Source organism: Ruditapes philippinarum, unplaced genomic scaffold (assembly GCF_026571515.1).
Source record: "Ruditapes philippinarum isolate M1 unplaced genomic scaffold, ASM2657151v2 ctg2800_1_1_1_1, whole genome shotgun sequence".
Classification (NCBI taxonomy): domain Eukaryota; kingdom Metazoa; phylum Mollusca; class Bivalvia; order Venerida; family Veneridae; genus Ruditapes; species Ruditapes philippinarum.
This window is the reverse complement of record NW_026861622.1, coordinates 21020-38129: the sequence shown is the minus strand read 5'-3', so window position 1 is coordinate 38129 and position 17110 is coordinate 21020. Positions and strand designations below refer to the sequence as shown.

The 17110-nt window shown below is 32.2% G+C and overlaps 1 protein-coding gene across 1 annotated transcript; it reads left to right on the top strand.

Moving 5' to 3' along the window:
* Window positions 1-2309: 2309 nt before the first annotated feature.
* Window positions 2310-15864, top strand: LOC132716326 (cartilage intermediate layer protein 1-like). The gene is made up of 10 exons (XM_060699576.1): window positions 2310-2605; window positions 4057-4593; window positions 5166-5327; window positions 5796-5972; window positions 6771-7085; window positions 7395-7503; window positions 8929-9074; window positions 11929-13670; window positions 14049-14290; window positions 15163-15864. The coding sequence occupies exons 1-10, from the start codon at window positions 2542-2544 to the stop codon at window positions 15383-15385; spliced, it is 3717 nt and encodes a 1238-aa protein (XP_060555559.1). The 5' UTR covers window positions 2310-2541; the 3' UTR covers window positions 15386-15864.
* The last annotated feature ends 1246 nt before the right edge of the window (window positions 15865-17110 follow it).

The window sequence follows — 17110 nt, the reverse complement described above, 5'->3', positions numbered from 1 at the left end:
GACACTTAAAAAATATTAAAATATAAATAAAATTGCATGTAGTTGCCTTCACTCGGATTTGAGCCCCAGAACTCTCACTTTTACCCCTGTACCAAGGCTTCCAAGTATTACATTGTATTAAAAGGTCCGAAGCAAACCAAATGATTCTTAATTTACAATTTAATCCTTAAGTAATTATAAGTTATCTATCAAATTCTTTTGATGTCCTTGCTTGCATATTTTGGCTAATTCTTTAAGAAAAAAAAATTAAAACCGCTAAAATGACACTTAAAAAATATTAAAATATAAATAAAATTGCATGTAGTTGCCTTCATTCGGATTTGAGCCCCAGAACTCTCACTGTTACTACTGTACCAAGGCTTCTAAATATTACATTGTATTAAAAAGTCCGAAGCAAACCAAATGATTCTTAATTTACAATTTAATCCTTAAGTAATTATAAGTTATCTATCAAATTCTCAAACTTCCCTAATTTGTTTCAATATTAACAAGTTTAAATGTGGTCTTTGTTGTCATTTTTGTAATTTATCATAAAAAGGGTTTTCAAACAAATCTATGTTTTGTTTACATTGTGTGGTATTCCATTTATTGTCTGATACGTGTGGTAAAATAAACAGAAACTTCTTAAATAAGGCTTGAATAAACTTCAATTTTATACTTTAGGTTTAAAATTGTCTCTTTTATCAATGCCAACATCAAAGGTTTTAATCTTAAACGCGCAAAACATTCGAGTTTGCGTCAGATTATGTTGACCTCATGACACACAATTGATAATAAAGATGATTTATTCGTATTAATGACTTACGGTTATCAGGAGGTCGAAAGAGTAATTCTGTTCTGATATCACTAAACTTAAAAGTTAGTTGGTTACCTGAGGGTTCATCCGCCAGTTCGTCTTTCTTCTTGTTTGTTATTCTAACATGTTCTTTCTTACTCTATATATATCATAGTTTTTACGCAAACATTCGTATTAGAATAATACTTTTCTTATATGAAGGATGAATAATATGACATCATTTTAATCGGAACAATATCTTTTTTCTTAATTCGTTTTATCATCTTTTATTATGATTATATACATTTCATTTTGTAAACATGCAAACTGCTTATCATTATTTCTATTTTTTATCGGACAATTTCATCTGCCGTTGAATATCACATCATTTTTAATGGCTTAATAGTCAATAATTGTATTATATCAAATTTGAGCATAGTTTATCTTTAATATTAAATTTTTATGCGAACTATTCTGTTTTGCAGAATGGAATAACATTTTTGTAGATATATGTCATTACTTTTCTCAGTCCTCCAGATGCCTACCCCCAACACACCGACACAGGCTCTTTACCAAGCTTGCACAATGCAGATCAGGTCATGCCGTCTTAAGTACCTGGGATGACTAGTTGACCGGTCATGACTTACTCGGTCAGTATTAGTGTTTTGTTAGAAAACGCGTTGAATGAAATTGTCGTCGAATACTACTACAAACATAGAATGATGAGATGGTATAATATGGAATTAAGTCACGATGCCGTTGATGAGTGTACAAAACCGGACCAGCACGTGTGGAGATATTCTGGCCCACTTGGTTAATTGATAATCTTAACTACAAACTTAGATGCATCTTCACTTTGCAAAACGAATACAGAGAGGTAGTGTCTATGCGATAATGGTTTTGTTTACATAACTAAATGTCACTCTATGCCAGGCCTACAGTAACTAAAAAGTTCATATGCTAGATTTCCATATATTAACACACATGTATATGTATACCAGACAGTGAAAGAAAGGCGGGATAAGTCATTGTAAAAGACACTTGTGAGGAATCTCCGTTTGAAAATGGTATATGTATCAAAATTATTTCCCGGCCTCACATTATTATAACGTCAACGTTATAATGTATGAAGACGATATATTAATTATAATCTTGGCTTTCCATTGAAAATCTTTCATGGACACAATCCCTATTGTAAATTTCATTACGAGAAATATAGTCATAAGATAAACTAATATCTAATAAAAATAAAATATGTTCAAATTAAAATGTCGTCATATTCTTAACTAATGAAAACACGTGTCGTTGTGTAATCATGTTTGCGTACAAACTATTATAATAAAATTAGAATTAGCATGTTCAACACAAAATACGAACTGGCGGATATTCACTTATATACTGTACAAGACATATGTCAAGGTTGCAAAGTTCTTTTTTAAAAGCGATTTATTTCATATTTTGCATTCTACATTCATTACATTTACAATTTATTTTATAATTTGCGTATAACTGATAACGCTATTACAGAGCAAAGTCTCCTAGATTCTAGATAAAACTTATATAGTTAAAGTTAAACTTGTATTTTAGTGGAAGAACGTGATTGGCGATTGGGCAGGTGATATTTAGTTATGTAATAAATCGCCTGCCGGATAGATACTAAGAGCGGACAATCACTAAAATATTGGTAAATGTAGGATATCTTCTTAATCTAATAAGGAATTGCCTTCTTGGTTTCCGACGATCGCTATTAGAGGAAAGAAAGCACAATGATTTTAGTTTCAAGCATTCTCTTGTGTCTTGTGTACAGTGTTGTTGGGGAAACAGGACAAAGTAAGTTCATATGCATTTTATTATTATTATTCAATTCGTCGTATTTATCTGATTTAAAACAATCGTGTCACAAAGGAATTATAAACTAAATATATTCCATTTGTTTGTGTCATAATTAAATGCAATTTTAAGGCGCCCACTTTAAACAGACCAGGGTTCGAGGTTATAAAAACGTACACTAAGCTCAAACTCAGATCTCAGGTATTTGATTGGTCTGAAATTGCCACAGGATTTCCACTGACCAATGAGAATCCTGAGATTTGAGACAGAACTCAGAAAAAAGATTTATAACCTCGAGGTCAGAATGGCATTTGATAGTAACCAAATGTATTAAGTACATAACCTAAATCTGATTTTGCACCACTACCTTTAGACAATCCAATCGGATCCAATTTATTACTACTAATGAGATAAATTCATATAATCGTTTTTTTTTTTTGTTTTTTTTTTTTTGTTTTTTTTTTGGGGGGGGGGGGTCGTCAGACCAAACAAATAATGGTAGCGAAATTTCAGACTCTAATGCTGTTAATTGCAAGTGCCGAAAGTAGTCCGCTTTTTTTGAAGCGGTTACTTCCCTTTATATGTAAACTAACGCCGAAAAATTCAGGGGAGATCACTGCGTTAAAGATGGTCAAATGACAGGCGCATTAATTTTCAAGCAAAATAATTCCCGAATGTACGAAGATTTCTAATATTGTTTTATTTTTTTATAGATATACATGCTTATAGTAAGCTCCATGATTATTAAAATCTGTGCTAAACAACAGTTAGCGTCGTACCCTTTATAGAATAATATAGTTTTCTTCAGGCTGTTACCAAATAACTTCACCGTGGCCGAGGGGATTGCGCGCTCGCTTAGGAAGCGAGAGGTCTGGAGTTCAAATCCCAGTTACGGCAATTCATTTTTTCTTATTGTTTAAGTCAAATAAACATTGGATTGAATATCAGTGTTTAAATTAGTCTTATAGCCAATTTACTACAATTAAAACGCTGGAAAGAATTGGTGGCACTTTACAAAAACTAATTGGTTTATAATCTCACAACCTTCCCCTTTCTGACATTCTGAGACCCAAACAAATTCAGCGCCTTCTGTGCTTTGATTTTTTATTGGGGTTTTTTTGTTGTTTTTTTTTTTTACCAACCTGACTTTCGGAACGATACGTGAAGAAAAATTATTTCACATTGTTTTTAGTGTAACCATTTCTTGTAAAATCATGATATTGCAGTCTCGAAATTTATATTTCTGTCTCTTTGACTTGGTTATTCCATATCAAATCACGGATGTCACATAAGGTAACGTATGCTTCTTTTCTCTATTACTTAATTTTGTATTATTTCTTCTAGCCCAAAAAATAAAGTACTTTCTTTAACTTAATGGTAATGGCTGAGCTGTTTTACGGAGATTTATCCTGAAGTATTACATGTGTTATTGACGTTTTAAACTATTTTAGGATGCACGAATTCTCCGATAGATATTGCCATTGCACTAGATACATCTGATATCGTGACCAATAGCCATTTTGAGGCGGAGAAAACTCTGACGAAAGAAATAGCTTCCAACATTTTTAATCAAGACAACAGATTGGCACTGGTAACATTTGCAGAACAAGCAACCATCCAGTTTAACTTGGATACATATAAATCTTTAAATGATTTAAATCTAGCAATCGATTTTATGTGGCGGGCAACTGGACAAAGTCGTTTGGAAGAAGCAATAAACTATTCGTTGATACATGGTTTTACCGGACGCAATGCTACAAGACAAAGTGCTCCGAAATTTCTTATCGTTGTTTCACACTCACGAACATTGAATGATACACAGTTTAACAGGATAAGTGATAAACTACAGGAGAACATGGTTGAACTTCTTTTTCTAGATAACCAAAGTAGCTCAACTGTACAGAAATCAAATATAAAGATACAACCATCCCCAACTACCAGTACTGTAGCAAATATCACAAAAGATGTTATAGATATATTATGCAAAGGCAAGAAAATATTTAAGTTATTTAGAGTAATTTAGAAGTATTGTGTAATCCAAATTTCTGCTTGATATTAGGAAATATCATATTAAACATAACTGAATGACGATATGTCCGGTATGCATATATAATAAGTGCATTAGCTCTCGGGTATTGACACCTCATTTCGAAATCGGTTTCAAGGACTGGATATTTCTGTAGTAGGTAGCGGTTCGATTTAAACATAGAAGCATTTTGCTATTCTACCTTCCCTCATATCCATATCCTTACGTTGATCCATTTGTAGAATTTTCTATTTTTGTAAATCTAGTAGTTAAAGGTACAGAATCTTGAAATTCCCTTTATGGTTATACAGTAAATTACTGAAACATTATTGAGCAGGTTATTCATCGCTAAGAAATAGTCTGTCCGCATTAACAGTACGGCTGCTGTATATCCAAATCTACAATATACATTTTTGAGCTAATTTCAAACATCAATATATCATCAATTTGATACGTTTTTATCGTATGTATAACGATTCTAGTATATTAAATGAAAACAAATGTTTCGTTTATTCTACATTTATTACCATTTAGGAGCTGGCGTTTTAAAACCTTGGACACAATGGAGTGCATGTGGCAGAACATGTGGAACAGGCATCAGACGAAGGTTCAAAGAGTGTGTAAAGAGACGTGAAAATGATACCTGTCTTGGGAAGAACTTAGAAACCGAAAAATGCACGATGCGGCAGTGCACAGGTTAAGCATGACTTTTTAAAACAAAGTAGTGATGCATGCATTACGAAAATTAGTGAATGTATCAGATTTTCAGATTAAATCTTATTCAACTTTATTTTTCAAATAAGCGGCCATTAAACAAACTAATTCAGAAAATCATATTCGGTGTGTCTGATTTAAATCAAGTACTGGTATAAAGATTTTCCTGACTGGATTTTGTGAAAAGTTATCATAACGTGTAAGTTTAAAGTTATCACATGAAAAGTATTTAAATTGAATTCAATAAGTTTTGAAATGTCACTTTCGTATGGCTTACAATACAATTGGCTAGTGTCATTTTATAAACCATTTATAAACTTTAAATTAATATTATAACTTAGTATGACATTGTTGTTCTTGTGTGTTATTAAATGGGTCCCTGGTTCGTTCCTTTTTGTGAGGAAGGTAACCTACGATTAATGACATGACTTGTTGTTGATATGTACTTAGATAGTATCGACGGAGGATGGACGTATTGGACAGAGTGGTCGAAATGTACCAAAACATGCGATTCCGGAAAACAGACTAGACAACGGTATTGCAGTGCACCAGTACCAGCAAATGGTGGGAGCTTTTGCAAAGGACCAAGATCACAACAGAGAAATTGCTCCGATTGGAAATGTCCAGGTATTGTGGAGAGCTTTAATATAATAAGCAAATAAAATGAAAATAATTATACTCGTAAAGCTTGTCTACCATGTATGTTATTCAATGTTGCATTATTTAGCCAAGTTAGCCAAGAAATCCCTAAAATAATTCTATAATTGAAATTGAAACACCTTTTTCTTTCCTCTGAAAATACACAAATATTGCTTAAGAAAAAAAAGAGAAAACAACAGTTGCCTCTCGTGGAGTTTGAAACCCACGCCACATAATGCTATTTGAATACTCTTCAATGCAGAGTTTAAGCATAAGGGTTATCATACACTAATGTAGGATTGATTCCTCTAATTTCATCGTTTTCTTATAGATTGTATGCGAAATAAGCCACAAAGATTTTTGAGTCGCTATTAAAATGTTTGCTGCTCTTTAATTTTGATAAAAATATTTTTAAAACAAATCTCAAACAGATATTTGGTAGTTTAGTACTTCCAGTTATATCAAAAAGTGATTTCTTTAGTAACTTCAAGTTAAAGCTTGAACTGGGACTTTAATAATATTAAACAGTTCTTTGTTTGTAATTCAAGCGTTTTAGTAGGATATTTATTTACTTACTCATCAATTGTAAAATAACACGTAATGCGGTGCCTCTTAAATTTGCAAAGTTAAAGACCGAAATATGTGTTAATTGCACTAAACGAGCATGTTATTCTAATCATTTCATATATACAGTATACATGTTGTTATACATGTATCTATATTACGTATGTGTTATTCTTTTTAGAAATAACCCATTTATTTTATTTCCGATAATGATTATTTTAGACTGCTCATTTGTATGTGGTAAAGACGCTACATTATCTTCCAAATGTGATGTATGTTTATGCATCAATACAACTCTCTTAGTGAAAGTGAAAAGCAACACAAACGTTCCGTTGGAAACTGTAGAAGTACATATTTTATCCATATCACGTAAACGGCTTGGCGTCACAGACAGCAATGGAACATTTCTGGTGAAAAATGTATGTTTGAGAAATGCGTCAATAATACTGCACAAGGATGGGTATGTCGATGAGACCATCAGCGTGAAACAAGAAAATAACATAAATTTGAACATAACACAGAAGATTTACAGGATGGGTCTGTAATATTCTAAATTCTTTAGACATAGCCGTTGCATTTCAAGTACTTTATTACGTAAATTATAATTACCTTTTGAAATATATTTGCCTTAATTCAAATCATTGTGACTTTCTTATCAAATTCGATACAATATTTTAAGTGAAAGTGACAAGTAAAGAAAATATTACACTAACAAAATGGCCTTTTAAATAATTTAAAAGATATCTTATGTTAAACAATAGAAACTTATTCTATAAGTATTCATCATGATTTATAAAACTCGCAAGTAACAAAATCAACTATTTATGTCTTTATACTTTTCCGCAGTTTCTCCAATGATATTGAAGCATCCGGAAAACAAAGTCAGAGTGATTAATCAAAACGCAACATTATGTTGTATAGCGACTGGGAGACCGAAACCGGCATCAGTTCATTGGTGAGTACATATGTACACATAGATAAAAAAAAATGTTTCTATAAATGTAAATTACACTATCAACATAGTCAAAATTGTATCTATTTATGCGGTTTTTGTGTCGCCTCTACGGAGTAGTGGCGACATATAGGGATCACTTCTCCGTCGTCTGTCTGTCCGTCTGTCTGTCTGTCTGTCTGTCTGTCTGTCTGTCACAAAACTTGTCCGGACTACTCCTCATAAACTACTGGTGCAATTTCATCCAAACTTTACAGGAATGATCAGTACCAAGTCTAGTTGTGCATATTGTCAGCATTTTTTGGTTCAATGATTTTTGTCAGAGTTATGACCCTTTTAATAATTTTTAATTTTAAAGTTTGTCCGGGACTACTTCTCTTATACCACTAATGCAATTTCAATGAAACTTAACAGGATTGAGCTGTAACTCAAGTTCTTGGGCATATTAAATGGGTTTTATTAGTTGAATGATTTTGGCCGAGTTATGAGCCTTCAAGAAAAAGGTGGTTTTAAACATTCCTTTTTTTGCGTTACCAACTACACATAAGTTTGTCCGGAATACTCCTCAGAAACAACTGGTGCAATTTCATTCAAACTTTACAGGAGTGATCATTACCAAGTCTAGTTGTGCATATTGTCAGCATTTTCCGGTTCAATGATTTTTGTCAGAGTTATGGCCCTTTAATAATTTTTAATTTTAAATTTTGTCCGGACTACTTCTCTTATACCACTATTGCAATTTCAATGAAAATTTACAGGATTGAACTGTAGCTCAAGTCCTTGAGCATATTGCACGGGTTTTCCGGTTGAATGATTTTTGGCCGAGTTATGGCCCTTTGATAAAAAGGTGTTTTTTTCTATGTGTTGCCAGATACGCAAAAACTTGTCCAGACTACTCCTCATAAGCTACTGGTGCAATTTTATCCAAACTTTACAGGAATGATCAGTACCAAGTCTAGTTGTGCACTGTCCGTCTGTCTGTCCGTCTGTCACAAAATTTGTCCCAACATGAAAGTGGCCATCATGAGGCGACACATGTGATTACTGATCGCTCTTGTTTAGAAAATTACATTTATCAAATTAATTGTCTGAAATACAAGTAAATCATATTCTAGATAGCCCCACATTTACATTTTAATGGCTGTATATATAAATTGACTTCAGATAACAGAAAAGCTTTCATGTGCTGTAATGTCCATTATATACATTCAATAATAATCCTATATACGTAGAAAACGGTCAGAAAAAAAGATATTTATGCAAAACAATAATTTAATTCAGAAACGTTATGTGTATCATTAAATCAAATCTTGAATATTTGGGTCCATATGTCTATTGACATGACTTCACTGTTCTGCGTGTCCATCATAATACTTGTAAAAACTATATAAATATGAGATCGTTGTCAACTTATTGTTTCCTTTGTAGGTTTAAGGACGGTATTGAATTGCCAAATGCCAACAAGTTACTAGTTCTCACAAATATAAGTCTATCTGATGCTGGTGTTTACAGCTGTACTGTAGAAACAGAAGCCGGAATTGTGAAATCAGAAGAAGCATCATTAAAAGTGGTCGGTAAGGAATTTGAATGACTATTTTATTAGAAGTATGTCCCCTTTGAATATAATTTTTTTAGATATTATCATTACTCAACCTACCTCCTTTATTCCTGAAGGGGTTTATTTCAATTTCATACTCCCACATCACAATGATATTATCTTGCGTCCATATTTCCGGAATTATCTCGCCCTTAAACTTTAAAACATTCCTTATTTATTCTATAATAGTCTTTATGTATTTTCTTCAAATTTAAAATATAAGATTTTTATCAACACCAAAATTGTGTGTGATTTTTAAGTCTTGTGCCTGTGTTTACATAAATATTTTCCTTTTAAACTTTCATTTATTTGAAACTTTAATTTTCCTCTATCTTACTATAAATGGTATATATTTGTAAAATGTTATTTTCTCTCACTTTTCTACTTTGATACTATTAATGGTATCTTTTAAACAATTGTTCTTATTCATCATTCACATCATTTATGACAATGTTGATAAGTCTTGCATCTTTATTTCAAGAGTTATCTCTTCTTTAGTTGAAGTATTTTGCTTTTGAAAATGTTATATTCTGTTTACAACCAGGGATCAGTTTATCTGTATTTATGTCTGTCTGTCCGTCCCTAAAATTGTTAACTGAGATTACTTTTGAATAATTTTGAACCTTTCCAACAAATTTACTTAAAATAGGGAAAAGTTAATATATTACTTACACATATTCATCCTGAGAAAATTGATTTTTTTTAATATCAGTTGTATAAACATAATTTCCTTATCAGACAGTGAAACTTAACACATTATAACGCAAACTCGTAACCACGGCCTTCACATAAATCACGTGACGATGTTCTTATCACATGATTGTGTCAAGATGACGATACGCTTGATAAATCGTCCAACAATTGCTGCATCTGTAATAAAAAGCGCCATTTTACCTTAAGCTCCGGTGTTAAGTCAGTCGATATGATTGAAAAGAATTCATTTCTGTTAAATGTAGAATCAAAATTATTTATTATTTGAATGATTTCTCTTTCGAAAGCGGCCATAGTTTTGGAAATTATGGTTCTGAATTTCTTTTTATTCTAATTCACATCTAACACGTTACGACATTGAAACATTATCAAAACCGTGTTTACATTTTAAAATAAATGTCAAAATTGAAAAAAAAAATCATGTCGTCAAAAATCTTGACAATAATGTTGTGATGGCAGAGAGGAGAGAGCACTGCGTAGGAGATTGATTGTAATGATACTGAAAAATATAGAACTCGAAAGCAAGTTCATTAATGTCTTCCACAGCGGCAGAATTGAATGTCTATGGCCCTTTATAATGTTGCTGGGGTTCTAACCGATAGGGGACTCTATATTGCTTGCAATACTTTGATTATTGCTTGTAACAAATGTGTATTCTAGATATACAAGAAAACACTAGTATGTATATGTTAGTATATGTATATAATCAGCCGCGCGACAATTTTTAATTAAATAATTTTTGGTTTAAGAAACACTAGCCTACCTTATCTCGGAACATTAAAAAAAGAACGATTTCCTTGTGGAAAAGCATGATTGTAACCCCCAAAACATAATTACTCTTTATAAAATACTTATTATAGTCTATGTAACAAAACTTTTTTCAAAGTTGCAATTATTTTATATTTTCATGTAAATACATAAAAAGTGCAAATTTTACATAGTTTGTAACATCGTCATTATAATAAAGAAAGGAGCAAGTTTACAATGGCAGTGCAGAGCGTATGTATTCAAGGATATATAAACTTGTACTGAAGTCGCAGATCCAACAGGGGAGTAGGGATGGGTAAGGTCTGAATACAAGCCCCTGTACCCTTTGCTTCGTCAATTTTCATTCAACAAATAAGGAGAAGTAGTAATATATCAGTTTACACTGTTATTTAAGGATCTTGTATGTTGTAGTGAGGATATGTACCACATTTAAGTGAAATTATATATATGTATATAATTATGCTTATTAAACAATTTTCAAACATCGAAGAATATGTAAAATATGTCTTGCAAATATGTGTACATATTATATGTTATCATTAAAATATATGCATTCATTTCTTATTGCAAAATTTGACTTAGACTTTATAGAAAGTAATTTTTATTACCTCCCTTTATTTATATGAAATGTAAAATTCGTTTATAGCTTTATAAATAATGCTTTTTGGAACTTACAAAATTTATAAATCTTAATTTGAGCATCATATTTATGATATAAAACCATAAAAAAATTGTGTTACAAGATTTTTAATAAATAACCTATATCCCTGCTAATTGAAATCTGGAACCCCGTTTAGCTTCCTATTATTAAAACACTATCCACCTCATTGACTTCATGTCTTGTGTCAATTCACTTTGCTAAATGCGATAAGGTATATGAACAGCAATCATTAAAATGCCTCCTATACCTTATTATTGGTCAATGTAGAGTCAGACTGATGCTTCTGCACAATACTTACTAAATTGTAGTCTAGAAAAGCACTGTACATAACACTGTAAATAACGACTTGTCCTTAGAATCTATCGATTTGCCAGTTTGTCGCAAAAGTTCTACCTAAAAGCAATACAAAACACTCTAATGGTTCCTTTAGGGCTTTAATTATATATCATATAGCATCATGCATAAAGTATACAGTAAAATGCTCGAGACAAGGGTATATTTTAACACTTTTAAGCATTTTCTTGAAATACTTATATTTTATTGAATTACATTCATGCTTTGCTGAATTATCACAACGTACCACTCTTCCCTTCAAACCAAATGCATTTAATATTAATAGATGTTTGTTATAAAAACATTTTGATTAAAATTAAAAAAACAACAACAGCAAAGCAGTCACTGTGTTTTTCAGCAATCGCAGACAAACAATGTTCCAATCCCCTTTTGTATTCACGCAAACTGCCAACCAGTTGCTATGCTGAACAAAATGGGTCAAACGTGACAGTAGTAGATATCGGGAAATGTAGTAGGGAGCACTGTCAGTCAAAAGTATTTACAGATGAAGAGACATGCTCGGATAAAGAAAGTAATTACTGCTGCGAAGAAAACCAAACTACAGAGATCGAAGTATTTTGTCCAGGATTCTCTTATAAACTTAAACGTATAAAATCATGTGCATGTAAAATATGCATGATTTCTTCGACTGTTGAAGGTTCAGCATACGGAAAGCATGAAAATGGATCTAAAATTCCGTTCGCATATGGGTTCCTGTACATTGACGGGAAAAAAGCGGCGGTCACGAATGAAAGAGGGTATTTCCACTTTGAATTGCTACGTAGTAAAACAAGAGCGATAGTGTATTTTGTTGACGAAACATTTTACATGTTTGTACCGACAACAAAAATAATGGTCGCACAACGTGATAGCACTTCGTTTGTGACTGTTGTTTTACCGCTTAAACCGAATCCAATCAAATTTGACAGCCATCTTGGAATAAGTATAAGTTTAGGAGGTTCTAACAATCTTCCACCAGTCGGTGGAATAACTATCCCAGAACATGCTCTGATAACTTCAGATGGAATGAATTACACCGGTAAAGCAAAGGCAACTGTTCATTTCATGGATCCAAGAAAGCTGTCCGATCTTGAAGCCTCAAACGGTAATTTTGTCTATAATACTCCAGATGGGTCGACAGGACCTCTTGAAACATTTGGAATGTTTCGTACAACTGTTGAGGACGACAAGGGATTTCCGCTTAAAGTTAAAAAGAAATTGCAATTTAATCTCGATGCTTCAATATTCAATGTGTCGTTTAAAGACGATGGCTCTCCAGATTTGGCGTTATGGAATTACGATATTAACAATGGCATTTGGGTTGAAACAGCAAAAATGATGCTTTCCGATTCAAATTTTGCAACTGGTAGGAGAAAGCTTTTAGCGAATGTTTTGGTTGGTGAATATGAGGTTCAAGAAATAGACCACATTGATTTAACAGAAGACACACCTGTTATGGAAAGGGTTATCATAGGATATACAAACTGTGATCATAGTGTACCAATTTATGGCGATAGGATTGTGAAACATGATAGTAAGACTAAACGAAATGCTTGTTACCTAAGCGTTTCTGTGTACTCCGACCTTACATTTAGAGAAAGATCCGCTGGTGGAACAAATATAGTAGCAATTACTCAAGAAATGTACGGCCAAAAATTCCAAGGCATGGACAGTAAAACGACGGACACAAATGGGCATGCATGTTTGAGTGTTTTCTGCGATTCTAAAGTGTATGTTTATGCAGAGAATAAAATTGATGGTAGTAGACTTTATGCAAGTCAATCGCATGACCTCCCAGTGTGGTACGAAAACTTTAATAACACGAAAAACAACACAGAAGTAGAGATTTTCTCGTATGATATCGACGATATTACCGAGAATGGAAAAACACGTTACAGTCCCTTTGTATCATTCGAAGATTTTTCCAAATGTAATGAAGAATTCGAGAAGAGTTATAAATTTCAGTTTGCATACAATTCTATACCACATGCACTGACGACAACAATAAGTAAAGATACTTTCGACAATGCATTATCATGGTACCCCGTATCTCCCGAGAAACCATACGGAAAATCATGTTTTATCAAGGTTGCAATCAAAGTAAGTATTTGTTTCATTCTGTAACAAACAAACAAACTGTACGTTGCTAAATAATGACGCTAATTCAGGTAAAATCATGCCATGCATTAGTCCATATCTTTACTTTTTACATGCATTTACAAAGTGCATAAATAAACATAGGGGGGATACTTCATCATTTTTGGAATTAGCGTCAAAATAGAATAGATGAAATAGCATGGAGTGAAATGAGACTTTATTAAACAGTTGTTAGTTATTGCCCTAAGTTTGTCTATTCTTTTAAATATATCAACTAGATGCACTAAATTGAATATATTAATTCCGCAAAACGAATTATTTCGTTTTTCTATTATCATCCGATAAATCGTTGTGCTAATAATAAAGAGGTTATAATTTTAGACTGATGATAACGACGCAAGGTTTATAGCGCAAAGCTACCAGAACAAAATTGAAAATAGCAAGCAATATGGGACATATGAAGTTAGCCCGACGTTTGATGTTAGTTCCCCTGATAAAACTCAGAAAGCTGCTTGCATAGAATATCGATGTGCTGGACAGTTTGCTGAAAACGGGACGATCAAGTATAATGCAAAAACTATCGTAGACATTAATTTGATTTCCACTAGAAGCTGTACGATAAGGTAATTCCAAGTAAAACATATTTCTAGTTTTGCCAAATAAATGGGATCAAGTGTGTAACAAATGTAACATATTCAAATTCTATATAGGAGTGCATTCTTTAGATATATTCGTAGCCTGGGTTCATGAACATAAACGGACATTTGTTAACTTAGTACTCTTCAAATACTTACTTTGAGAATAAGACACGTCTACAAAACTTATATCTTTATTCATATTCTTTACTTAATAAGTAGCTTATTAAAATGGCATTAATGTTGTAACTCTTTTGTTTCTAATAATCTGCGAGGAGTTGAAATACTATGGCAAGTTTCATAAGCCTTTCCATAAATTTACATACAAATATCATATAGGCCATATCATTTTAAGTTCCATACGTTCATTTGCATAAGTTTCCATATATTAGATTTTTTTTATCTTTTATCGAGAAAACTCGTTATTTATCCAATTCAAATGAATTCCGTTTTGTCCTTAATTGACAAAAATCCGCTTAATTTTTTTCTCGATCTCTAGACAGTGTTATCATTTTGCAGAACTATATTTTTACAATATAACAATTTAATTAGTCATCCTTTTAAATGGTACATTTTTCTTGTTTGCTTAATATTGCAAATAATTATTTAATTCCAAACGAGATACACTTTGAACGGTATAGGAAATATTGTATGACCTATACACATCTATAAATGTAATAAATCGTGATACTGCATTTATACACTTAAGAGATAACTTAAATCATTTAAAAAAAAATACAATGCCCATTCTTCCTCCGGACACGTGCATGAAATTGATGGGTGTTTACTTTTTTTTTTTTGCTGTTTTTTATTTTCACTGAATACTATAATACTGTTTACTATTTTTTTTAATTTTTCAGAATTTTGACAAAAGCTTCCAACATGTCAGTCAAAAAGAATAACAAGGGGTTTACGTTTGTTGCTGATCCTTCAAGGAATTATGGCCCTGACTTTGGTATATATGTTGGCAATGGAAATGCGGACAAAATAAGTAGTTTTTGTGCAAGTGGCATTGATTCAGGAGCAGTTGAAAAAATAATGAAACCGTATAAAAACACGGCTGTCGAGTTTTCATGTACATAAACTCGGTTGGCTTCATCTATCATAGATTTTTATTTACTAGAATTTTTTAATTTTCTTTATTTTTGAAAAGACAATTTGAAGTTAAATACATGTAATATTTTGTCAATTGCTTCATCGTCACGCATATTCTGATTTAAAATTGCTTCTTTCGCGACGCATATTATAAGGATTTTGCCTATTGGTAATGTTTTGTTTGCTGTATATAGTCTGTGTAAGCATTTTTTTAATATATTTAGTATTTTTACAAGTTTAAAGCTTTTGTGTTTGCAAGTGTCTTTAAATTATCGGCTACTATATTGTGGTCATATCCATACAAACAGACTCGTTTAAATCAAACATTTGCACGTTCCTTTTCATTCTGTGATCTAGAAAATACTAATTATTGTTTTTGATATGACCATAATTGTGTTTTAAGTATTTAATAAAAATAAACATTAAAATGTTTTGATGTCGTGTTCATCATATTGGGACAGAGAAGTTAATCTTTAATTTCATTTTCATAAAACTGTTTATGTATGATTCCATATCAACATTGAGTTTGGATGGATTTACCGCTGTTTCCATATACAAATGATGTTAATTTTGTATGAGAATGGAATACAACAGTTACTGTAGTGAAATTTATCCGATACCGTTATAGTTTTGTTTTTGTTGTTGTTGGGTTTACGTCACACCGACACAGTATAGGTCATATGGCGGCGTTCCAGCTTTACTGGTGGAGGAGGACCTCAGGTACCCTTCCGTGCATTATTTCAGGCACGAACGTGCACCCGAGTAGTACCGTTATAGTGATAAGTACTGAGACAATATTCCGCTTGCATTATATATGCAGTTTTAACTCAAATCATCGGTGTATTGTTGTATGATGATGATGATGAATATTTTTATTGAACATTTTCACATTCAAATAAATTTCAAGAAAATTATTTGACAAAAGTTCATATACACATTTTCATGCAAAACAACGGTGTTGGGATAAATATATTAAGTGAAACGATTAAACCGTACCTTGATATTGTTAAACAGAATCGGTTAAATCTCAATTAAAGCCAGTCAGTTAATGGCTTGTTGATAACTTTAAAGTCAATCTTACCATATGCAAGCAGTTCTACCGCATCAGATCAATATTCGTTTTATCTGATCCAGTATATTTTGTTTTACTTCATAATCCAATATTTCATTCATATTACTATTTTTGTCCTGTTACGTTTGCAAACAAGCACATTCTGTATAATATCAAAGACAAGACTATTATGTTCCCTTATTTATATGAGATGTTTATTGGGCATTTTTACTTAATATATATTCTTTTGGTAAACACTTTGAGTGCTAGTACCTTTAGGTTATATACCAATATCACAAATAAAGCGCTATGGTTCTTTTAATTGCATAATAAGTTTATAAGACTTAATATAACAAAACAGCGTTGAAACAGAATTACCCGCACCGTAAATTTTTCAGAGCGGGACTGGATATACAAGTACATTTAACCGGTTTTACAGAAGACTTGGTTCATGTATGAACAGTGTCTTACACTGGTGTCTTCAAGTACTATATTGCATTTATTGACTTATTCATCGTTCACAATCCTATAAGTAACTATTCTTGCAATGTGATTGAGCAGAGGTAAACTGTGTCTTTTGTCTGATTAAAAACACCTTATTCAAAGGATGATCGTAGCCAACGATTTTTAATTCTGAAAATAATTGAGCAGGGAGATCCCAA